Raw genomic sequence first — 24,009 nt, 5'->3', positions numbered from 1 at the left:
TGAGTATGGGGGTGAGAGTTCAAGTGTGAGGGTACGGATGTGAGGGTACGGGTGTGAGGGTACGGGTGTAAGAGTACGGGTGAGAGAGCATGGGAGTGAGAGTTCGGGTGTGAGGGTACGAGTGAGAGAGTACGGGTGCGAGTGTACGGGTGCGAGGGTACGGGTGCGAGGGTACGGGTGCGAGGGTACGGGTGTGAGGGTACGGGTGTGAGGGTACGGGTGTGAGGGTACGGGTGTGAGATTATGGGTGTGAGAGTACGGGTGTGAGGGTACGAGTGAGAGAGTACGGGTGTGTGAGTATGGAGGTGTGAGTATGGAGGTGAGAGTACGAGTGTGAGGGTATGGGTGTGAGGGTATGGGTGTAAGAGTACGGGTGAGAGAGTACGGGTGTGAGGGTACGGGTGTGAGGGTACAGGTGTGAGGGGATGGGTGTGAGAATATGGGTGCGAGAGTACGGATGCGAGAGTACGGGTGCGAGTGTCCGGGTTTGAGGGTACGAGTGTGAGGGTACGGGTGTGAGGGTACGGGTGTGAGGGTACAGGTGTGAGTACGGGTGTGAGAGTACGGGTGTGAGGGTACGGGTGTGAGGGTACAGGTGTGAGTACGGGTGTGAGAGTACGGGTGTGAGAGTACGGGTGTGAGTGTACGGGTGTGAGTGTACAGTTGTGAGAGTATGGGTGTGCATGTGAGTGTGCACGGGCATATGTGAGCATGAGAATGAGAGAATGTGTGTTTGAGAGTACAAGTGTGTGAGTGTGTGTGTCCGTTTGTCTATGTGAGTTTGTGTGTCTGAGTGTGCGTGTGTCTGTGTGTGCATGTGGGAGTGGGAAAATGTCAGTGTCTATGTGACCGTCTCTGTGTATGTGTGAGAAATACTATGTGCGTACACACGTGTGCATGAGCAATAGCATGTGTATATTTGTGGGTGTGTGAGAGAGAGTATGTGGGTGTGTGAGAGTACATGTGTGTGAGAGTACATGTGTGCATTTGGGTGTGTTTGTGTGAGTCTGTGAGAGTGGCTGAGTGTGTGAGTGTGTGTCTGTGTGTATGGATGAGTGTGTTTATGTTTGTAAGCATGTGTATGTGCGAGTGCATGTGTGAGTGTGTGAGTGAGAGTGTGAGTGTCTGTGTGTGAGTGAGTGTGTGAGTATAAGCGTGTGTGTCTGTGTATGAGTGAGAATGTGACTGTGTGTGATTGCGAGTGGGTGTGTGTATGTGAGTGTTTGTATATGTGAGTGAGCGTGAGTATGAATATGCGTGTGTGAAGAGGTGATCAGAGGGTGTTGATGTGACATTGTCAACTCTGACCTGGGCAGTGTGGCTGGGGCTTGTGTCAGATGCCAGTATTCTGTCATGAGACAGCTTCCATGGTTTTTAATCGCCTGTGCTCTCGTATCTTAATATTGCAGACTATTTCATGACAGCAATGAGCTTTCTCCACCCATAGCCAGCTGGCCGCAACAAACCGGAGAACAACAGTGGCTCCCTCACCTCGATCTTGAGCAGGACGTCGCTCCCTTCTGTCTGACATGCCAGGAAATAATTTGTTTTTGAAAAATTGAGCACCACAGGCATCCCGCAATATGGCTTGAGAATCTTGTTGGACTTGTAATAAAAGATTGTCAGCTGGGCTGTGAAGGGAATAAAAGTGGACATAACTGAGGCAATTTGTCTTTCACTCGCTGGTTTTAGCAACTGATACAATTTGTTTGACAGAATCTCTCTTCTATCCTCAGTCAATGAGAGGGTGTTACAAAGGGGATTAAAGGAATGTAATTGAGGCTGGGCAGGGTTTGAGGATAGAGTGCTCTGGCAATAGGAGCCTCAATTACCAAATCGTCAAGGAGTGACATCAGTTCGGGTCGGCGAGTGCTGATAATTTTATTTTTAAACCAGCAAGATGTGTCAGTCTCGGAGCTGGGATTCAGTAACTTTTGATTACTTTGCTAAGTTAATGAGTCAGACATAGTAAGTAATCCATTTCACTTTGACAAGCGATGTCCTGGTACTGGGGAGATGGGGTGCAGAGGAATTCACGAGGTTAATTCTGGATTTAAGGAGGTTGGCGTATGGGGAGAGACTGAGTAGACTGGGATTATATTCATTGGAATTTAGAAAATGAGGGGGGAACATTTAAAATTATGAAAGGAATAGGTAATGTTAGAAATAAGAGAGGATGTTTGCACTGGTGGATGGAAGGACATAGCCTCAAGATTAGAGGGAGCAGATTTAGGACTAAACTGTGAAGGAACCTCTTCCCCCAGAGGGTTGGGAATGTGTGGAATTCCTTCCTCAGTGAAGCAGTCGACATGACTTCTGTGAGCATTTTTAAAGCTCGGATAGGTACTTTTTTGAACAGTAAAGGAATTAAGGGACACAGTGTGAGGGCGGGTAAGTGGAGTCAAGATTAGAGTGGCGCTGGAAAAGCACAGCAGGTCAGGCAGCATCTGAGGAGCGGGCAAATCGACGTTTCAAGCAAAAGCCCTTCATCGGGAAACCCCCCCCCCCCCCCGTCTCCACCACCTGATTCCTGATGAAGGGCTTTTGTTCGAAACGTCGATTTCACTGCTCCTGAGATGCTGCCTGACTGGCTGTGCCTTTCCAGCACCACACTCTAATCTAGACTCTGATCTCCAGCATCTGCAGTACCCACTTCCACCTTGCGGGTACGTGGAGCTGAGTCCATGAAAAGATCTGCCATGATCTTGTCGAATGGCTGAGCAGGGTCGATGGGCCAGACGGCCTACTCCTGTTCCTAGTTCTTACGTTCTCTTTGGTTCGAGACATGGCCAACATTCAGGGACAGCGTGGTTGCCAGTATTAGATTCAGGGTAAAGCGATGGGGGAGCCTCAGACTTTGATTTGGGCTGAGAAGTGCAGGTTCACACTGACTGTGTACAACAGTCCTTCCCAGACACACTGATGGTCTGTATGTAACTTGCAGAGACAGAGAGATGCTGACCGTACATTGATTTTCCAAGGACAGGAGGACACCTAGTCCATGTCACCTCTGACTTGCCTGATGCTTGCAGAATTTGCTGAATCTAATACAGTCCAGGGTCCCTGTCAGGATTCTGCACACCCAAGGCCAGAGGAGGTTACCTCGAGAGAAGAGATCTTCATCTCTGTCTCAGCTGGTAGTCATTTGGACAGGAAGCGAGGATATAAATAAGACCGACTAAGAATGCAGAGCGACATTAGCCAAGTAGAAGGTGCTGCAGCAGAGCAGCATCCATTTTGAACGAAGTCACCTACCAGACTCAGGAACCTGCTGGCTCAGCACTATGGTTTGGTAGCAGTTGCCAGGCCGGAGGTACTGGTCTCTCTCGTTGTGAATTAGGAGTGGGTATTCGCTGTTCATTACCTTCATGATCATCCCACAGCAATCACCGGGGGGCACTTGTTCTGTCGAGAGACACAACCCAATTACTGCTGACAAGAGAGTGGAGGTGGTGACATCGTGTACAGCAACTTACTGGGACTTGGGTTCGAATCCACCAAAGACTGCTGGTGGCATGTCAAACCCACGTGGAGAGCGAAGGTGACCATGAAGCGATGGTCAGTTGCTGTGAAAACCCATTTGGCTCACTCACATCCTTCAGGGAAGGAAAACTGCTATCCTGACCTGGTCTGGGCCTACATGTAACTCCAGGCTCACAGCAATACAGGGGACCCTCAACTGCCCCTCTGCAAGGCACTCAGTTCAAGGGCAGTTAGGGTCAAGAAATAAATATTGATCTTGCTAGTGATCCACACAAGGTGTGAAAGAATGGATTGGAAGTGACAAGCCCCAGGATGTTTTGTGCCAAAGGGACTACAATATGGGGTTTGTGTTTCAGAGTAGCCATATTTCAGTCAAAGGGTAGATTTCCTTTATAAATGCTATGCACGTTTAACTCAACTGATCAATGATTCTTTTGCTCTGAACGGTAACGGTGATTTTTGGGAAATAAACAAGATAATGACAATTTATTTTTTCCATTCTCTAAGGTCTTCTCTCATTTTCACAAGGTTAAGAAAATCACACAACACCAGGTTATAGTCCAACAGGTTGATTTGGAAGCACTAGCTTTCGGAGCGCTGCTCCTTCATCAGGTGATGGTGGAGAATAAGATTGAAAGACACAGAATTTATAGCAAATGTTTACAGTGTAATGTAACTGAAATTATATATTGAAAAAGACCTGGATTGTTTGGTCAGTTTCTCATCTTTTCGAATGACCATATTGGTTTCAGTTCTTTCATATGTACATCACAAAACTCTTTTTACAAGTTACATTGTCAAGTGAACTTGAGCAATTGGTGTCATGTCAGCCCAGGTAATGCACCGAAGGTGTGAGTTTCCCTGTGTGGGGCTGTCTGTGTCTTACAATCTTATTCTCCACAACCACCTGATGAAGGGGCAGCGCTTCGAAAGCTAGTGCTTCCAAATAAACCTGTTGGACTATAACCTGGTGTTGTGTGATTTTTAACTTTGTATACCCCAGTCCAACACCTCCATCTCCAAATCATGATGCCTTTTTCACACAAGCTACGTTCGCTATCCTCAGCTTCGGACAAACTGAAGACTTTCTAATGCTTCACTTCTGTCGTGTAAGTAGAGTGACTTTCACCTGATCCTTCTAAAAAGCCTCCAAGCATTCCCAGGAATGGTCTTGGGGTGAAAGGTAATTAGCGGTTGAGTGCAATTGTGCTCAAGGACCTGACTCTGATCCCCGGTAGAGGAACCAGAGGACCATCGAGGGACTGGTGATGCCAGGAAAAGGTCCATAGTGCAGTTTGGAGGCCGGAGGAAAGACCGGGAGGAACCTTGTGTCAACAGAGCAGCAGGAGACTGGCAGAGGTGGGTGAGGTTTGAGGTGGTGCCACTGCCCTGATGTGGCAGGGTGGGTACAGGGCATGTCTTTCTCCTCAGGACCTGCGCAGTTCACTGGTTATCCAGTGGGGGGAGTGGATGCTGCACTGAGGGTGGGTGTGCAGAGCTCTCTTGTGAACATCACCCTACTACCGCCTCCTTGTGGTGTCTGCCGTCTCTACCAGTATCCATTACTGGCGAAATGACAGTTTACTGCTACTAGTTCTCCTTTATCTATAACTTTCCCTAAGTCCTCTCTAATAACCAGGGGAGGTACTTAAATTGACAGGAGTCTGAGGGAGGGTCACCGGCCCTGAATGCTGCCAGACCTACTGAGCTTTTCCCAGCAACTACTGTGTTTGTGACTGAAATTGGCAGGATGAGACCCAGTGGTGCCTCACTGCCTTAGGGCCTCAATTAGTCACGTTACTTATTGACATGGATAACAGCATATATCAAGTCAAATACCCAAATTTGCTGATGACACAACGTTAGGTGTAGACAGTGTAGATTCTAGCATAAAATTAAAAGCGCATTGAATATAGAAGTTGGGAAGTTATGTTGCAGTTATACAGGACGTTGGAGTATTGTGTTCAGTTTTGGTCACCTTACTGCAGGAAGGATGTTACTAAACTGGAGAGACAGCAGATGAAATTTACAAAGATGTTGCCCCAGGACTCAATGATCTGAGTTATAGGCAGAGATTGGACAAGATAGGGCTTTTTTCTTTAGAGCGTAGGAGACTGAGGGGGGATCTTATAGAGGTTTATAAGATTTTGAGAGGCATGGATTGAGTGAATGTACTCAGTGTTTTTCCCAGGGTTGGGGTATCGAGGGCGAGAGGGCATCAGTTTAAAGTTAGAGGGGAAAGAATAAAAGGTAACCTGAGGGACAATGTTTTTACACAGAGGGTGGTACGCATATGGAATGAGCTGCCAGTGGAAGTGGTTGAGGCAGGTACATTAACAACATTTCAAAGGCATTTGATCAAATATATGGCTAGGAAAGGATTAGAAGGATATGGGCCCAGTGCAGGGAAATGGGGTTAGCGTGGATGGATATTTTGGTCAGCATGAACCAGTCTGGGTCAAAGGGTCTGTCTCTGCGCTATAGGACTCTATGACTCTCTGCTAGTGATAGACAGGCGAATGGGCAAAACTTTGACAGATGGAATTGAACGTGAGATTATCCATTTTTGGACCAGGGTAAAAAGGATAGTACTGGGTACTTTCTAAATGGCATGAAGATAAACGCAGCGGATGTCCACAGAGACTTGGCAATTCAGGTGCATAGATCTTTAAGATACCACAAACGGGTGCAGAAGATAATCAAGTAAGCTAATGGACTGCCGGCCTTTCTACAGGAGTGGGAGGATGCAGACCTTATACTGCAGTTGTACAAACCTCAAATTCGAGCCCCCTTGGAGTACAGTGAGCAGATCTGGGGAGCACACCTTCAGAAGGATAGACCGGCCTTAGAGGGACTACGATGAAGCTTTATAAGAATGATACCAGGACTTCAGGGGGTGAAGTTATGAGGAGAGATTGCACAGTTGATCTTCTCTAGAATTTCGGAGGTTAAGGAGTGATCTGATTGAAAGCTTCAAGATAGGAACAGGAAAGGACAGGGTAGACAAGGATCAATTATTTCCACTAGCTGTGGATTCTAGAAATTGGGGCATGGTTTGGGAATGAGGGCCAGAGCGTTCCGGAGAGAGGTTTGCAAGTCCTACTACACACACAGGGTGGGAGATGTCTGGAACTCTCTTCCACAAATGGTAGTGGATGCTAGATCAGTTGTTAAGTTTAAATCTAAGATGGATAATTTTTTGTTAAGCAAAAGCTATTAAGGGAAATGGGTCAAAGGCAGGTATATAGATAGTTAGGCCACAGAACAGCCATGATCTCACTGAATGGTAGAACACGCTCGATGGGCAGAATGGCCTACTCCTGTTTCAGTGTTCCCATGTTTATCACCTATCCCTAAAAATCGGTTTAGCTCAGTTTGCTGGATCGTTAGTTTACAGAACAGTGTGGGTTCAATTCCCATCACCGGTTTGACGTTACCATGAAGGACTCTCCTTTACAACCTCTTCCCTCGCCTGAGGTATGGTGGCCCTCAGCTTAAACCTCCACCAGTCACTTCACTCTCTCATGGAGAGAGCAGCCCCTATGGTCTGGTAAGACTAATGGTGACACAACCAACCTATCCCTAATTACCCTGGAACTGAGTGGGTTGGACTTGAGTAGAACCATTTCAGAGGGCAGTTAAGAGTCAACTGACTTTGCTGGAGTCAGGCCAGACCAGGTAAGGATGGCAGATTTCCTTCCCTGAGGGACATTAATGAGCCAGATGGTTTTTATTAATATTAACTGATATTAATCATGTTCCAGATTTATTGACATTATATTCCACCAGTTGACACTGGGGGTGTTGGGGAGGGGGGATGGGGGGGCGGTGTTCAGGGGATTGTGGATTCGAACCTCTGACCACGACATTAGCCAAGATTACTAGCCCAGAGATATCGCCACTGCCTTCCCCTTATTTCCAACTGGTTGACTATCTTCCTCTATGTCCTTTGTCACGTCTCCCAGTCACTCAGGAGTGGTCAAGATTTGGACAAGTATTCCTTGAAAAAGTCAGCTAAAGGATGAAGGTGGTGATAGGCTCTACATTTCTGACTGGGGCAATTGGCAATTATATACGTTGAGTTATAACCCAGGTGGCTATGAACACCACTAGTTACAAACTTGTCCAGAGTTAGTTACCCTAAAGTTGTAACTGTACTGACACTCAGACAATACTGAAGGGGTGTAGATGGAGCCAGGTCATAATAAGTCCCCACATTGTGGAGATAGGCCATTTGGTCCATCGAGTCCGCACTGACCCTCCAAAGAGGATCCCACCCAGACTCACTCCCCTGCACTTCTCATGGCTAACCCACCTAGCGTGCACATCCCTGGACACCATGGGGAAAATCAGCATGGCCAATTCACCTGACCTGCATGTGCTTTGGATTGTGGGAGGAAACCGGAGCGCCCGGAGGAAACCCACGCAGACACGGGGAGAAGGTGCAAACCCCACACAGACAGTCACCCGAGACTGGAATTGAACTTGGGTCCCTGGCGCTGTGAGGCAGCAGTGCGAACCACTGAGCCACTCCAAATGAAGTCTGGTCACATGGGATGGAGACCTGATGGAAGATAAGAGTGTGACCCTACTCTACAATCCTTCTGTGTGCAGCTTAAGGTCAAACCAATGTCAACATTCACACTAGCCTGGCGTTCAATCCCTATAACTTACCAGCTGCTAAAGATATTGGGAGCAAACATCAAATAAAACTTAAGGTACTGAATCATAGTAGCACAGATCAATAAAGGCCCTTCGGCCCACCTAGACAAACCTACGCGAGCTCACTTTGCTGAATTACTGAGCTCAGAGATTAGTTGTAAAAGGAATTGCTCACCTTCCAGATAATAGAGTTCCGATTTCACCTCCGAGTTGACAATAACACTGTGTATGTCACATTCTTTCTTCTGGCACACGGGACACGTGAGCGCTGAGGACCAAGATGGGCCACGCCCCTGCACTCTGCAGAGGGAAGCCCGATTCAAAGCCACCAGCAGTCCGTGTGGTTTCACACTGCCGCACATAGCGCCTGCAGCCTCCTCTCCACCGAGCCTGTCGCTGGGAGCTTTACAGAAAGTTTCCGCACCGGTGTGTTCACCGTGTAACCTCCCGCTGTCCCCTGCCAGTAAAGGATCATGGTTCTCAGCTGGGGCTGGCTCCACCAGGCCCTCACAGGATCGCGTCATCTCCAAACTGAACAGCAGCTCCATCTTCTGCTTGTCGTACGGCCAATATACAGTGTCACCGAGATTCTCAGGGACGTGGGTATCCTCACTGCGCTCAGGACGATGAACAGTCTGGAAATTGTCAGAATACAATTTGGTTTGCAAGTCTTTTTTTATACTTGTGAGCGGAGTGACAATGGTGTGTGTCTAAAATGCATGAATTCATCATTTTCTACTGCCAGTCGCACAGTAGCTCAACAAACTCACACTCTCAGTTGTCAGGGAAACACACCTCAAGTGACTGTGAGACTCACAACTTCACACTCTGTGTTACTCTCAGTGTGTGGTGTTCCCATCTCTCTCCGTCTGTTACTCTCAGAGTGTGGTGTTCCCCCCACTCTCTGTCTGTTACTCTCAGTGTGTGATGTTCCCCTCTCTCTGTCTGTTACTCTCAGAATGTGGTGTTCCTCTCTCTCTCTGTCTGTTACTCTCACAGTGTGGTGTTCCCCTCTCTCTGTCTGTTACTCTCAGAGTGTGGTGTTCCCCTCTCTCTGTCTGTTACTCTCACAGTGTGGTGTTCCCCTCTCTCTGTCTGTTACTCTCAGAATGTGGTGTTCCTCTCTCTCTGTCTGTTATTCTCAGAGTGTGGTGTTCCCCTCTCTCTGTCTGTTACTCTCAGAATGTGGTGTTCCTCTCTCTCTGTCTGTTATTCTCAGAGTGTGGTGTTCCCCTCTCTCTGTCTGTTACTCTCAGAGTGTGGTGTTCCCCTCTCTCTGTCTGTTACTCTCAGAATGTGGTGTTCCCCTCTCTCTGTCTGTTACTCTCAGAGTGTGGTGTTCCCCTCTCTCTGTCTGTTACTCTCAGAATGTGGTGTTCCTCTCTCTCTGTCTGTTATTCTCAGAGTGTGGTGTTCCCCTCTCTCTGTCTGTTACTCTCAGAATGTGGTGTTCCTCTCTCTCTGTCTGTTATTCTCAGAGTGTGGTGTTCCCCTCTCTCTGTCTGTTACTCTCAGAATGTGGTGTTCCCCTCTCTCTGTCTGTTACTCTCAGTGTGTGATGTTCCCCTCTCTCTGTCTGTTACTCTCAGAATGTGGTGTTCCTCTCTCTCTCTGTCTGTTACTCTCACAGTGTGGTGTTCCCCTCTCTCTGTCTGTTACTCTCAGAATGTGGTGTTCCTCTCTCTCTGTCTGTTATTCTCAGAGTGTGGTGTTCCCCTCTCTCTGTCTGTTACTCTCAGTGTGTGATGTTCCCCTCTCTCTGTCTGTTACTCTCAGAATGTGGTGTTCCTCTCTCTCTCTGTCTGTTACTCTCACAGTGTGGTGTTCCCCTCTCTCTGTCTGTTACTCTCAGAATGTGGTGTTCCTCTCTCTCTGTCTGTTATTCTCAGAGTGTGGTGTTCCCCTCTCTCTGTCTGTTACTCTCAGAATGTGGTGTTCCTCTCTCTCTGTCTGTTATTCTCAGAGTGTGGTGTTCCCCTCTCTCTGTCTGTTACTCTCAGAATGTGGTGTTCCCCTCTCTCTGTCTGTTACTCTCAGTGTGTGATGTTCCCCTCTCTCTGTCTGTTACTCTCAGAATGTGGTGTTCCTCTCTCTCTCTGTCTGTTACTCTCACAGTGTGGTGTTCCCCTCTCTCTGTCTGTTACTCTCAGAATGTGGTGTTCCTCTCTCTCTGTCTGTTATTCTCAGAGTGTGGTGTTCCCCTCTCTCTGTCTGTTACTCTCAGTGTGTGATGTTCCCCTCTCTCTGTCTGTTACTCTCAGAATGTGGTGTTCCTCTCTCTCTCTGTCTGTTACTCTCACAGTGTGGTGTTCCCCTCTCTCTGTCTGTTACTCTCAGAATGTGGTGTTCCTCTCTCTCTGTCTGTTACTCTCAGAGTGTGGTGTTCGCCTCTCTCTGTCTGTTACTCTCAGTGTGTGATGTTCCCCTCTCTCTGTCTGTTACTCTCAGAGTGTGGTGTTCCCCTCTCTCTGTCTGTTACTCTCAGTGTGTGATGTTCCCCTCTCTCTGTCTGTTACTCTCACAATGTGGTGTTCCTCTCTCTCTCTGTCTGTTACTCTCACAGTGTGGTGTTCCCCTCTCTCTGTCTGTTACTCTCAGAATGTGGTGTTCCTCTCTCTCTGTCTGTTATTCTCAGAGTGTGGTGTTCCCCTCTCTCTGCCTGTTACTCTCAGTGTGTGGTGTTCGCCTCTCTCTGTCTGTTACTCTCAGTGTGTGATGTTCCCCTCTCTCTGTCTGTTACTCTCAGAGTGTGGTGTTCCCCTCTCTCTGTCTGTTACTCTCAGTGTGTGATGTTCCCCTCTCTCTGTCTGTTACTCTCACAATGTGGTGTTCCTCTCTCTCTCTGTCTGTTACTCTCACAGTGTGGTGTTCCCCTCTCTCTGTCTGTTACTCTCAGAATGTGGTGTTCCTCTCTCTCTGTCTGTTATTCTCAGAGTGTGGTGTTCCCCTCTCTCTGCCTGTTACTCTCAGTGTGTGGTGTTCCCCTCTCTCTGCCTGTTACTCTCAGTGTGTGGTGTTCCCCTCTCTCTGTCTGTTACTCTCAGTGTGTGATGTTCCCCTCTCTCTGTCTGTTACTCTCACAATGTGGTGTTCCTCTCTCTCTCTGTCTGTTACTCTCACAGTGTGGTGTTCCTCTCTCTCTGTCTGTTATTCTCAGAGTGTGGTGTTCCCCTCTCTCTGCCTGTTACTCTCAGTGTGTGGTGTTCCCCTCTCTCTGCCTGTTACTCTCAGTGTGTGGTGTTCCCCTCTCTCTGTCTGTTACTCTCAGTGTGTGGTGTTCCTCTCTCTCTGTCTGTTATTCTCAGAGTGTGGTGTTCCCCTCTCTCTGCCTGTTACTCTCAGTGTGTGGTGTTCCCCTCTCTCTGCCTGTTACTCTCAGTGTGTGGTGTTCCCCTCTCTCTGTCTGTTACTCTCAGTGTGTGGTGTTCCCCTCTCTCTGTCTGTTATTCTCAGAGTGTGGTGTTCCTCTCTCTCTGTCTGTTATTCTCAGAGTGTGGTGTTCCCCTCTCTCTGCCTGTTACTCTCAGTGTGTGGTGTTCCCCTCTCTCTGTCTGTTACTCTCAGTGTGTGGTGTTCCCCTCTCTCTGTCTGTTACTCTCAGCGTGTGGTGTTCCCCTCTCTCTGTCTGTTACTCTCAGAGTGTGGTGTTCCCCTCTCTCTGTCTGTTACTCTCAGAGTGTGGTCTTCCCCTCTCTCTGTCTGTTACTCTCAGAGTGTGGTGTTCCTCTCTCTCTCTGTCTGTTACTCTCAGTGTGTGGTGTTCCCCTCTCTCTGTCTGTTACTCTCAGTGTGTGGTCTTCCCCTCTCTCTGTCTGTTACTCTCAGTGTGTGGTGTTCCCCTCTCTCTGTCTGTTACTCTCAGTGTGTGGTGTTCCCCTCTCTCAGTCTGTTACTCTCAGAGTGTGGTGTTCCCCTCTCTCTGTCTGTTACTCTCAGAGTGTGGTGTTCCCCTCTCTCTGTCTGTTACTCTCAGTGTGTGGTGTTCCCCTCTCTCTGCCTGTTACTCTCAGTGTGTGGTGTTCCCCTCTCTCTGTCTGTTACTCTCAGAGTGTGGTGTTCCTCTCTCTCTGCCTGTTACTCTCAGAGTGTGGTGTTCCCCTCTCTCTGCCTGTTACTCTCAGTGTGTGGTGTTCCCCTCTCTCTGTCTGTTACTCTCAGAGTGTGGTGTTCCTCTCTCTCTGCCTGTTACTCTCAGTGTGTGGTGTTCCCCATCTCTCTGTTACTCTCAGCGTGTGGTGTTCCCCTCTCTCTGTCTGTTACTCTCAGAGTGTGGTGTTCCTCTCTCTCTGCCTGTTACTCTCAGCGTGTGGTGTTCCCATCTCTCTGTTACTCTCAGCGTGTGGTGTTCCCCTCTCTCTGTCTGTTACTCTCAGTGTGTGGTGTTCCCCTCTTTCTGTCTGTTACTCACAGCGTGTGGTGTTCCCCTCTCTCTCTGCCTGTTACTCTCAGTGTGTGGTGTTCCCCTCTCTCAGTCTGTTACTCTCAGTGTGTGGTGTTCCCCTCTCTCTGTCTGTTACTCTCAGAGTGTGGTGTTCCTCTCTCTCTGTCTGTTACTCTCAGTGTGTGGTGTTCCCCTCTCTCTGTCTGTTATTCTCAGTGTGTGGTGTTCCCCTCTCTCTCTGTCTGTTACTCTCAGAGTGTGGTGTTCCCCACTCTCTGTCTGTTACTCTCAGTGTGTGATGTTCCCCTCTCTCTGTCTGTTACTCTCAGTGTGTGGTCTTCCCCTCTTTCTCTGTGTGTTACTCTCAGAGTGTGGTGTTCCCCTCTCTCTGTCTGTTACTCTCAGCGTGTGGTGTTCCCCTCTCTCTGCCTGTTACTCTCAGCGTGTGGTGTTCCCATCTCTCTGTTACTCTCAGCGTGTGGTGTTCCCCTCTCTCTGTCTGTTACTCTCAGTGTGTGGTGTTCCTCTCTCTCTGTCTGTTACTCTCAGCGTGTGGTGTTCCCCTCTCTCTGTCTGTTACTCTCAGTGTGTGGTGTTCCCCTCTCTCTGTCTGTTACTCTCAGCGTGTGGTGTTCCCCTCTCTCTCTGCCTGTTACTCTCAGTGTGTGGTGTTCCTCTCTCTCTGTCTGTTACTCTCAGTGTGTGGTGTTCCCCTCTCTCTGTCTGTTACTCTCAGTGTGTGGTGTTCCCCTCTCTCTCTGTCTGTTACTCTCAGCGTGTGGTGTTCCCCTCTCTCTCTGCCTGTTACTCTCAGCGTGTGGTGCCCCTTAAGTCTCTTTTATATCTTTCCCCTCTCACCCTAAACCTATGCCCTCTAGTTCTGGACTCCCCTACCCCAGGGAAAAGACTTTGCCTATTTACCCTATCCATGCCCCTCATAATTTTATAAACTTCTATAAGGTCACCCCTCAGCCTCTGACGCTCCAGGGAAAACAGCCCCAGCCTGTTCAGCCTTTCCCTGTAGCTCAAATCCTCCAACCCTGGCAACATCCTTGTAAATTTGTTCTGAACCCTTTCAACTTTCACAGCATCTTTCCGATAGGAAGGAGACCAGAATTGCACGCAATATTCCAACAGTGGCCTAACCAATGTTGTGTACAGCCGCAACGTGACCTCCCAACTCCTGTACTCAATACTCTGACCAATAAAGGAAAGTATACCAAACGCCGCCTTCACTATCCTATCGACCTGCGACTCTCCCAGTTGTGTGGAGTTTCTCTTTTGGTTCCTCCCAGTTGAATGGCGTTCCCCATTTTGTTACTCACCAGCTGTGCGGAGTTGCCCCGGAGTAACTCAGCTAGGATCTCCGGTGGGAAGTCAGATGCCTTTTTGTCATTCACCTGCAGCAACCAGTCGCCCCTCCTAAAACACAGTCACACAATCAATGCAGCTTCATGTTGAGTAACAAATTAAGTCTTCAGAATGTAAGGAGAACAGACCAATTCTTCAGGGGTGCATGATCGCATGACAACCTGAACTGTTTGGGAGCTGGGGGTTCACTGTACACTACCCGTATTGTAAGATAAACTCGCAAAGCTGGGCTGAAACAAAACGGTGGCCTCTAGCCGCCACTTGGGCTAGTGGGAGGTCTGCAGCAGGAGCTTTAGCTTCTCAGTCGCCTGTTGAGAAAGAACACAAGCCACTGAAAGAACGGGTGAAGGCTTTAGTGAACGGGTGCTGTCCAGAAGGCAGGTTGTTTGTTGAGGTTTAGATGGTTCAGTTTGAGAGAATGAATGGCCCTACAGTGGACACATTGTCCATAGCAAAGCCTCAAAAACAAGGAAGAGGAAATGACTCCGCTGGAAGATGCATGGACATCTGTACTTCCACATTCACTAAACGCATACCAATAACAATGGTTCAATTAAGGAAAGCTCCAATATCAGATGAGGCATTGAGATGGCGGTTCGACTATAACATGTGTTTGTTCAACGCAAGTTGGCTATAAGGTGATTGAAGAATTGAAGCCATCATTTGTATAACGCGAACCCTCCTGACTTGTATGGGTATAATGTGATTCTTGTACCATTGGTTTAAATGGTGCTGCTGTTATGTGGAATGGAGTGACGGTGTTATATCACAATGGGCTGTGGACAGCACGGTGGCTCAGTGGTTAGTACGGCTGCCTCACAGCACCAGGGACCCGGGTTTGACTCCACCCTCAGACAACCGTCTGTGTGGAGTTTGTACATTCTCCCTGTGTCTGCGGGGGTTTCCTTCCATTATCCAAAGTGCAGGTTAGGTGAACTGGCCGCGCTCAATTGCCCATAGTGTCCAGGGACGTGCAGATAAGGTAAATTAACCCTGGGAAGTGCAAGGATACGGTAGAGGGGTGGGGCTCGGTGGGGTGCTCTTCGGAGAGTTGGTATGGACTGGGTGGAATGAATGGCCTCCTTCCACACTATTCTGTGATGTTGAATGACCAGATGGCCTATCCCTGTTCCTGGTATTTAAGTTTCTGCCACGATAAAGCTGAATTGAAGGGATGTGGATATCTAGCAAGGTTGGAGCAGATTACAAAGAAAAGGAGTGGGGGCCAGGAAGATATTGAGGGGTTTGAAAATGTGGCTGAGAATTTTAAATTAATTGACAATCATTAACACACCCTCTGGCGGAAGAGCAAACAGCACGTGTCCCCAGTGCCTCCTGCTGGTACGTAAAGAATTAGGCACAGGAGCGAGCTCTTCAGCCTGATTTACCAGTGTATCATCATGGCTGCCCTGCTATCTCTATTGTTTATGTCTAACAGATAATACCACAAGGCATGGTTCATGCTGGTTAGTTTATCGAAGCCATTACTGTGAGGCAAGAGGATATCTGAGGAAGAACATTCGGAATTTTCATTGAGCAATGTTCCAGTCATTATATTGTCCACTATCTATTTATCCAGGAAAACTCCACAGGAATCTACCCTTCTCCGCTACCTTGCTAACTCGGCTCCCCTATTGCCTCCTCGCAACTTTTTCGACATGAGCAACGTCGTGGACTTTCAGGTCTCTCGTCGCTCAGATTCTCCACATGCACGTATGTTCAGTGAACGGTGACAGAGTCAGGGGGCAGATATTTATTCAATCGATAGTTCATGGAGTTTTACCTAATGCCATTGTACAACCCAGTGATACAAGCAGTCCTGCGATATTTTTTAAGCAATGTATTTGCGTTAGCAGTAGAACAAATCCCAGAGTAAAGCAAATTCGCAAAGAATACAGAATGACACAGACACAGATGCTCTGACTGGAATACGCCGTTGTGTCTCGCTTCAGCTGCTGGGCCTACTCGAGTCCACGCTTTTGGGCCTACTCAAGTCTGCACTGCTGGGGCTACTCGAGTCCATGCTACTGGACCTACCCAAGTCTGCACTGCTGGGCCTACTCGAGTCCATGCTATTGGGCCTACTCAAGTCTGCACTTCTGGGCCTACTCAAGACTGCACTGCTGGGCCTACTCGAGTCTACGCTTTTGGGCCTACTCAAGTCTGCACTGCTGGGGCTTCTCGAGTCCATGTTATTGGGCCTACTCAAGTCTGTACTGCTGGGCCTACTCAAGTCCATGCTTCTGGGCCTACTCAAGGCTGCACTGCTGGGCCTACTCGAGTCCATGCTATTGGACCTACCCAAGTCTGCACTGCTGGGCCTACTCGAGTCCATGCTATTGGGCCTACTCAAGTCTGCACTGCTGGGCCTACTCAAGTCCATGCTTCTGGGCCTACTCGAGTCCATGCTCTGGGCCTACTCAAGTCTGCACTGCTGGGCCTACTTAAGTCTGCACTGCTGGGCCTACTCAAGTCTACGCTTTTGGGCCTACTCACGTCTGCACTGCTGAGCCTACTCAGGTCCATGCTTTTGGGCCAACCCAAGTATGCACTGCTGGGCCTACTCGAGTCCATGCTATTGGGCCTACTCAAGTCTGCACTTCTGGGCCTACTCAAGACTGCACTGCTGGGCCTACTCGAGTCCATGCTATTGGGCCTACTCAAGTCTGCACTGCTGGGCCTACTCAAGTCCATGCTTCTGGGCCTACTCGAGTCCATGCTCTGGGCCTACTCAAGTCTGCACTGCTGGGCCTACTTAAGTCTGCACTGCTGGGCCTACTCAAGTCTACGCTTTTGGGCCTACTCACGTCTGCACTGCTGAGCCTACTCAGGTCCATGCTTTTGGGCCAACCCAAGTCTGCACTGCTGGGCCTACTCGAGTCCATGCTATTGGGCCTATTCAAGTCTGCACTTCTGGGCCTACTCAAGACTGCACTGCTGGGCCTACTCGAGTCTACGCTTTTGGGCCTACTCAAGTCTGCACTGCTGGGGCTTCTCGAGTCCATGTTATTGGGCCTACTCAAGTCTGTACTGCTGGGCCTACTCAAGTCCATGCTTCTGGGCCTACTCAAGGCTGCACTGCTGGGCCTACTCGAGTCCATGCTATTGGACCTACCCAAGTCTGCACTGCTGGGCCTACTCGAGTCCATGCTCTGGGCCTACTCAAGTCTGCACTGCTGGGCCTACTTAAGTCTGCACTGCTGGGCCTACTCAAGTCTACGCTTTTGTGCCTACTCACGTCTGCACTGCTGAGCCTACTCAGGTCCATGCTTTTGGGCCAACCCAAGTCTGCACTGCTGGGCCTACTCGAGTCCATGCTACTGGGCCTACCCAAGTTTGCACTGCTGAGCCTACTCAAGTCCATGCTCCTGGGACTACTCAAATCTGCACTGCTGGGCCTACTTGAGTTCACACTTCTGGGCCTACTGAAGTCTGCACTGCTGGGCCTATTCAAGTCTGCACTGCTCGAGTCCATGCTTCTGGGCCTACTCAAGTCTGCACTTCTGGGCCTACTCAAGACTGCACTGCTGGGCCTACTCGAGTCCATGCTCTGGGCCTACTCAAGTCTGCACTGCTGGGCCTACTCAAGTCTGCACTGCTGGGCTTACTCGAGTTCATGCTTTTAGGCCTACTCAAGTCTGCACTGCTGGGCCTACTCAAGTCTGCACTGCTGGGCCTACTCAAGTCTGCACTGCTGGGCCTACTCGAGTCCATGCTTTTAGGCCTACTCAAGTCTGCACTGCTGGGCCTACTCAAGTCTGCACTGCTGGGCCTACTCGAGTCCATGCTTTTAGGCCTACTCAAGTCTGTGCGTAGGGTTAAGTTTTTGGCTTTATTCCCACAAGGTACAGTAAGCAAGTGGTTCTTCCAGTTGCCTGCCACTTTAACACCCTACTCTGCTCCCTGGCCAACGTCTCTGACTCAGGCTGGCTGCAGTGCTCCAGTGAAGCTCAGCGCACACTGGAAGAACAGCACCTCATTTTCCACTCAGGAGTTCTACAGCCTTCTAGGCTTCACTATCGAGATGAAAGATTTTCGGCCCTGAACACCTTCTCTCATGGCTTACACCAACCTCCACACAAATGGGCTGTGACCAGTAACAACCCACTAATGGCACCCAACCAGCCCCATTCTCCATTCCTATCTCCATAGCCCTCTAACTTCAGCATTTTCAATTGTATCTCCAGCTGTCTTTTGAAGCCTCCTGTGGAATCTGCCTTCACCACTCTCCCAGGCAGTGCGTGACACATCCTAACAACTCTCTGAGCAAAGAAGTTTCTCCTCAGTTCATTCCTAGCTATCTTGCTGACAGTCTTGAATTTGTGACCCCTAGTTACTGACGTACCAACTAGCGGATAGAATATCCTTCGTTAATCTATCAAAATGGTTAATTCTTTTGAACACCTTAAAAAGGCCACCTTTTAATCTCTGCTCCGAGGAGAACAAGCCCAATCTCTCTAATCTTTCCTTTTATCCAAAATCCTTCATTCCTGCTATCATTTCAGTAAATCTCCCTTGCACTCTCATCAGGGCTTTAACATCCGTTAACATCATTCGGTAAGATGGCGGAGGAGTAGGGCTCCTGAACCCGGGGCTCATATGCTCCATTCATTTTTCTTTTCACTTCTAATTTTTGTTTTCTTTTTCTTTCCTCTTTTATTTTACTTACCTCTTGTTTAAGAGGTCACAGAAAGTAGGCTGTGATTTGAGTAGGCCCAGCAGTGCAGACTTGAATAGGCCCAGAAGCGTGGACTCAAGTAAGCCCAGCGGTGCAGACTCGAGTAGGCCCAGAAGCGTGGACTCGAGCAGTGCAGACTTCAATAGGCCCAAAAGTGTGGACTTGAGCAGTACAGACTTGAGTAGGCCTAGCAATCCAGACTTGAGTAGACTCAGCAGTGCAGACTTGAGTAGGCCCAAAAGCATTGACTCTCTGCAGACTTCAGTAGGCCCAAAAGCGTTGACTCGAGTAGGCCCAGCAGTACAGACTTAAGTAGGCTCAGAAGCGTGGACTCAAGTAGTCCCAGCAGTGCAGACTTGAGTAGACCCAAAGGCGTGGACTTGAGTAGGCCCAGCAGTACAGACTTGAGTAGGCCCAAAAACATGGACTCGAGTAGGCCCAGCAATACAGACTTAAGTAGCCCCAGCAGTACAGACTTGAGTAGGCCCAGAAGCATTGACTCAAATAGGCCCAGTAGCTGATGCAATACCCAGTGGCATCTGCTTTGACAAGACCCAGTGAGGACTCATAGTGGTGAGGGCATTGTGTAGGCTGAGATCACCGAAGAGTGATGACCTTTGTTCCAGCGGTGGCATGGCGATGGGGACTTAGGCCCAGCCACCTGGCCCATGGCAGAGCATTTAACAAGAAGGACTTTATTTCTTGATTTTCCTACCTTTATATTCTATGTTTTGGTTTATTTTTCTGTGTTTTGGAATGATGCCAGAGAATGGTGACACTATAGAATCATCAAATCATAGACACCCTACAGCGTAGAAACAGGCCCTTCAGCCCAAAAAGTTCACACCGACCCTCCAAAGAGTAACCCACCCAGACCCATTCCCCAACCCGATTACTCCACATTTCCCCCTGACTAATGTACTTAACCGATACATCCCTGAACACTATGGGGCAATTTGGTATGGCCAATTCACCCTGACCTGCACATCTTTGGACTGTGGGAGGAAACCGGAGCACCCGGAGGAAACCCACCCAGACACGGGGAGAACGTGCAAACACCACACCGACTCCATACAACACTTTTCATGGTAATTGTGCAACAAAATACACATCGCAGTAAATAAATCAAATCAAATCAAATCCTTCCTTAAATAAGGTGCCCAGAGCTGAACGCAATTCTCCAAATGTGGTCTGGCCAATGCTTTCTCGAAATGTAGCATCACTTCCTTCCTCATTCTCCAGCCTGTCTATCATCTTGTGAATTGCATTACTACACTCCACAATAATTTGCGATGTTTCCAACATCCACATCACTTCTCATCTTGAAAGTTAAGCTCCGCACACCCGGGTCTAAGCATTTGTAGGTATCAGCGATAACAATGCTCCAATTACCAAGCCCTGTGAACATCAATGGATAGCCACGTATTCAAGGAAGAGTCAAAAAGATTTTGGTCAAATTCTTTGATATTTCTAGCCTTCCCATAGCCATCCATGTTGTATTTCATCAGGGATGGAATCGACTTTTCTTCTTTGACAGCTGCCAATTATTTAAATGGTCCCTCTTTAAAACTTCCTACTCTATCCCATGACTCAGTCACTGTTTTACCTGATAATCTTTGTCTCTGTTTTCTCTGGGCTGGACTCACTGAAATTCGCCCTCCTTGAGCTGATTTTACCTTGTCCATTTCCATAACTGTTCTAAACATCTGGATTCCCCTTCCCAGTGTAAACAGGCTTGACTATCCCACTTCATTCCCCAGAACTGGACCTAGCTCCATCCTCTGTCCAGAACGTTGCCGTATAAGCAGTTCAGAAACTCCACACCCTCAGTGTAATTTCCAAGGTTCCTCCCTGAGCATGTGTCAGTCTGTATTAATATAATTGACATTCCCATTGGCACCAGAGTCTATCTTTCTCCACCACATTGAACATCCAGTTGTGCTCCTTATTCGAAACAAAATGGATCCTGTCTCTGAATCAGCATAATGCCGTCACTTTCTTGACCTGGTCTTTGGTCAGGTTGAACGTTTAAGCTCTCCTTTCTGCTGTAGTCTGTGGCAGATCTCTGTTGTTGCCATGATATTCCTTTTACATGTGGTGACTTGTACCTGTAACTCAACAAGCTTCTTAACTTTACTCAACTCCTTATGCACGTACACTCCGAGTGCTGCTTGAGACGTGTGAAAAAGTGCTCCTTCCCCTTTCTGTTGCCTCCTACTTCTGGTCTTCTCTGTCACAGTCAGGATCACCAAATTGGTACGGTGCAGAAAGAGGCCATTCAGCCCATCATGTCTACATCGAGTGCTCTGACCATTTTGACTTAGTGCCAGTCTCTTAGCTTTGCCCGGTAACTGTGCACACTGTTCCTATCTGGGCATGGTGTGTCACATTTCTCTATGTTGAGCATTATTCTGATGCATGACCCTTGCCAGATTGGTTCAAACCCTTGCCCACAGAACCAGATATTACTCTCATGAAAGTAAGACAATTCTTTTCCCTGCTGAAGGAGCAGTGCACAGTGGCTCAGTGGTTAGCACTGCTGCCTCACAGCGCCAGGGACCAGGGTTCAATTCCAGCCTGTCTGTGTGGAGTTTGCACATTCTCCCCGTGACTGTACAGGTCTCTTCCGGGTGCTCCGGTTTCCTCCCACAGTCCACAGATATGCAGGTTAGGTGAATTGGCCATGCTCAATTACACTATAGTGTTAGGTGCATTAGTCAGGGGTGAATGTAGGGAAATGGGTCTGGGTGGGTTACTCTTTGGAGGGTCGGTGTGGATTGGTTGGGCCGAAGGGCCTTTTCCACACTGTAGGGAATCCAATCTAAGATGCATCCAATCCAATCTATGATGAAAGCGTGTACTTCCAAATAAATCTGTTGAACTATAACCTGGTGTTAGTGAGATGCTGGAGATCAGAGTCGAGAGTATGTTGCTGGAAAAGCACAGCAGGTCAGGCAGCATCCGAGGAACAGGAGAATCAACATTTTGGGCATAAGCCCTTCATTAGGAACCTGGTGGTGTGTGATTTTTAACTTTGTCCAAGATAGGGCGACACCATTGAAGGCAATTGGTTGAAGTAACTGATAACAGATGAAAACTTAAGAACATCGATTCATCCTTAAATCAAGCAATGGTCAATTGTTGTGTATTTTTAACAACATTAACCAACCATGAACACCAACTAACATCCCCCATGAAACTATTAGTTGTTGTCCTGTTCAGCTACAAGCCTTTCGCTGTGTCTTTTCCAGCTGTAAACAAAGATGCAAACCTTCACGAATCTCTGGTTTGACCTTTGCTGGGAATATGTCACCGATTGCATTGGATAGGTATATGGAGGATAGTGGGTTAGTATAGGTTAGGTGGGCTTGGATCGGCGCAACATCGAGGGCCAAAGGGCCTGTACTGTGCTGTATTGTTCTATGTTCTATGTTCTATGTTCTATGATTCTGGGAGCCTCAGGAAGGATGGGAAGCCTTTGGTGACGGTAAACAGCAGGATAACCCCAGGGATAACAGACTCCAGTTAGCTGCAAAGCCTGCGGAATCAATGACAACATACCGTGGCGACCAAAGGAGACTGAGAACCACACCGTTGTTACAGTAGAGATGGAGGCCATCTCACATCACGAGCAACGTCCAAACGCCTTCCCATTACTCTGTCCGTAGTCTTCCTTTGCAGATTATGATGCACCCAACTTTCTCCAGGAAAGAGCTTTGTGGCACCTGTGAATCTTTCTGTTAATGGTTAGCTGGACAGAAAGCAGACCCTCCCTGTCATCCCAATTGCCACACATGCCTACTTTCGATAGGATAGCACAGCTTCGTGCTCCGTCTCTTTGTCGTGAAGGTAATGACAGCCCGTGGCTCTACGCTTATGTGTTGGTGACTGCGCTTGGGTTGGGTTCAAACCCACTGGGAACTCGAGGGTGAGGCTGCGACCAGGAAAGCTCAGTAGTTATCTCCATGGTTCTGGGTTGTGGGATGGGGCTTGGTGCTCTGGGGAATGTGCAAAGGCAAGGATCAGGACCAAAGTCAAATCGAGTTACAAATCCAGCCTGCGTGAAATTGTGTCTGCCCTTCTTTTTTCCTAAAATGCATTTTTTAAAAAAACATTTGCCAGAGAGACTGTTTTAAATTTGAGATTAAAGCTGAAAGAACTGCAGATGTTGTAAATCTGCCATGAAATTTGCTGGAAAAGCTCAGCGGGTCTGGAAGCACGGTTAGATTCCCTACAGTGTGGAAACAGGCCCTTCGGCCCAACCAGTCCACACCGACCCTCCGAAGAGTAATCCACCCAGACCCATTCCCCTCTGACTAATGCACCTAATTCTGTGGGCAATTTAGCATGGCCAATTCACCTGACCGGCACATCTTTGGACTGTGGGAGGAAACCGGAGCACCCGGAGGAAACCCACGCAGACACGGGGAGAACGTACAAACTCCACACAGACAGTCACCCAACACTGGAATCAAACCTGGGACCCTGGTGCTAACCACTGAGTCACCGTGCCACCCCCCCAATCTGTGGAGAGAAATCACACTTAACGTTTCGGGTCTGGTGACCTTTCCTGACTCGACCAGAAACGTTAACTCTGACTTCTCTCCACACGCGCTGCCAGAGCTGCTGAGCTTATCCAGCATTTTCCGTTGCTGTCGTAAGTCTGAGATATTTCTCCAGTCCACGGTCATTAAAATATATCACCTCATTTCAAATAGGTGATCATTTTAACGCGTTCCCACATATGGGCTTTACTGTCTGGATAAATACATTCCACGATGTAGATTTTAACGACAGGTCAAATTCACTGCTTCAATGCAGGTGACTGACAGAAGCAGCATCCCATTTAGCAGCTTTAAATAGAGAAGCACCTCTGACAACAGTCAAACCATCCCAGGAGAATCAAACTCTCCCTTGCCCTCCTTTGCCTTGGTGGTCAGTCTGGAAGGTGAGGGAATGGTTCATACCTGAACAGGGAATGGGCACTCTTGCAGTGGAGGACATCTTGCACTTCGTAATGATGCTTCCCTTCCAGCATTTGGTGCCCGATGACAACCCCTCCTTTCAGGTAATGCGACATCTTCGCCCGGCGAGAGGAGATCTCCGGCGCACAAAGCCAGGAACTCCCTTCACTCAGTGAGACCAACGAGGCTGACAAGGGTCCCTACCTCTGCTGCACTCACACACCCTTCAGCCTCACCGGCCTCCGTCTGACTGGACCAACAGCAAAGTCATGCCTTTTATCCAGAACTACTGCCTGCAAACTCCCTCCCCCATGTGACTGGGGCTCATCTGAAGTCATGGGATTTCACTTCTGCTTTAGAAGTTTCTTTTACCAAAAATTTCAGATGACCTATTGCACTGCCAGTTTTGCTCGAAAAACACGTTGAAGCAGGATTACAGATCCATTTTTAACCCTCAGGTGAATGCAGCA

The 24,009-nt window shown here is 48.5% G+C and overlaps 1 protein-coding gene across 1 annotated transcript in view; it reads right to left on the bottom strand.

Annotated features, from left to right (window-relative positions):
- LOC122547760 (uncharacterized) overlaps window positions 1–23,774 on the bottom strand; it is a 52,725-nt gene extending 28,951 nt beyond the window's left edge. Inside the window, exons 1-5 of the mRNA XM_087992415.1 lie at window positions 23,543–23,774; window positions 13,852–13,948; window positions 8,321–8,780; window positions 3,256–3,405; window positions 1,492–1,631 (exon numbers count right to left, since the gene is read on the bottom strand). Coding sequence (XP_087848541.1) covers window positions 1,492–1,631; window positions 3,256–3,405; window positions 8,321–8,780; window positions 13,852–13,948; window positions 23,543–23,655 — 960 coding nt within the window. The 5' untranslated portion in view covers window positions 23,656–23,774. The remainder of the gene's footprint in view (window positions 1–1,491; window positions 1,632–3,255; window positions 3,406–8,320; window positions 8,781–13,851; window positions 13,949–23,542) is intronic.
- Between the last annotated feature and the right edge of the window lie 235 nt (window positions 23,775–24,009).

The sequence above is a fragment of the Chiloscyllium plagiosum genome, unplaced genomic scaffold (genome assembly GCF_037043375.1).
Source record: "Chiloscyllium plagiosum isolate Xiang-an unplaced genomic scaffold, Cpla_swu_hap1 HiC_scaffold_12, whole genome shotgun sequence".
NCBI lineage: Eukaryota > Metazoa > Chordata > Chondrichthyes > Orectolobiformes > Hemiscylliidae > Chiloscyllium > Chiloscyllium plagiosum.
This window is presented reverse-complemented; position numbering and strand designations above follow the sequence as displayed.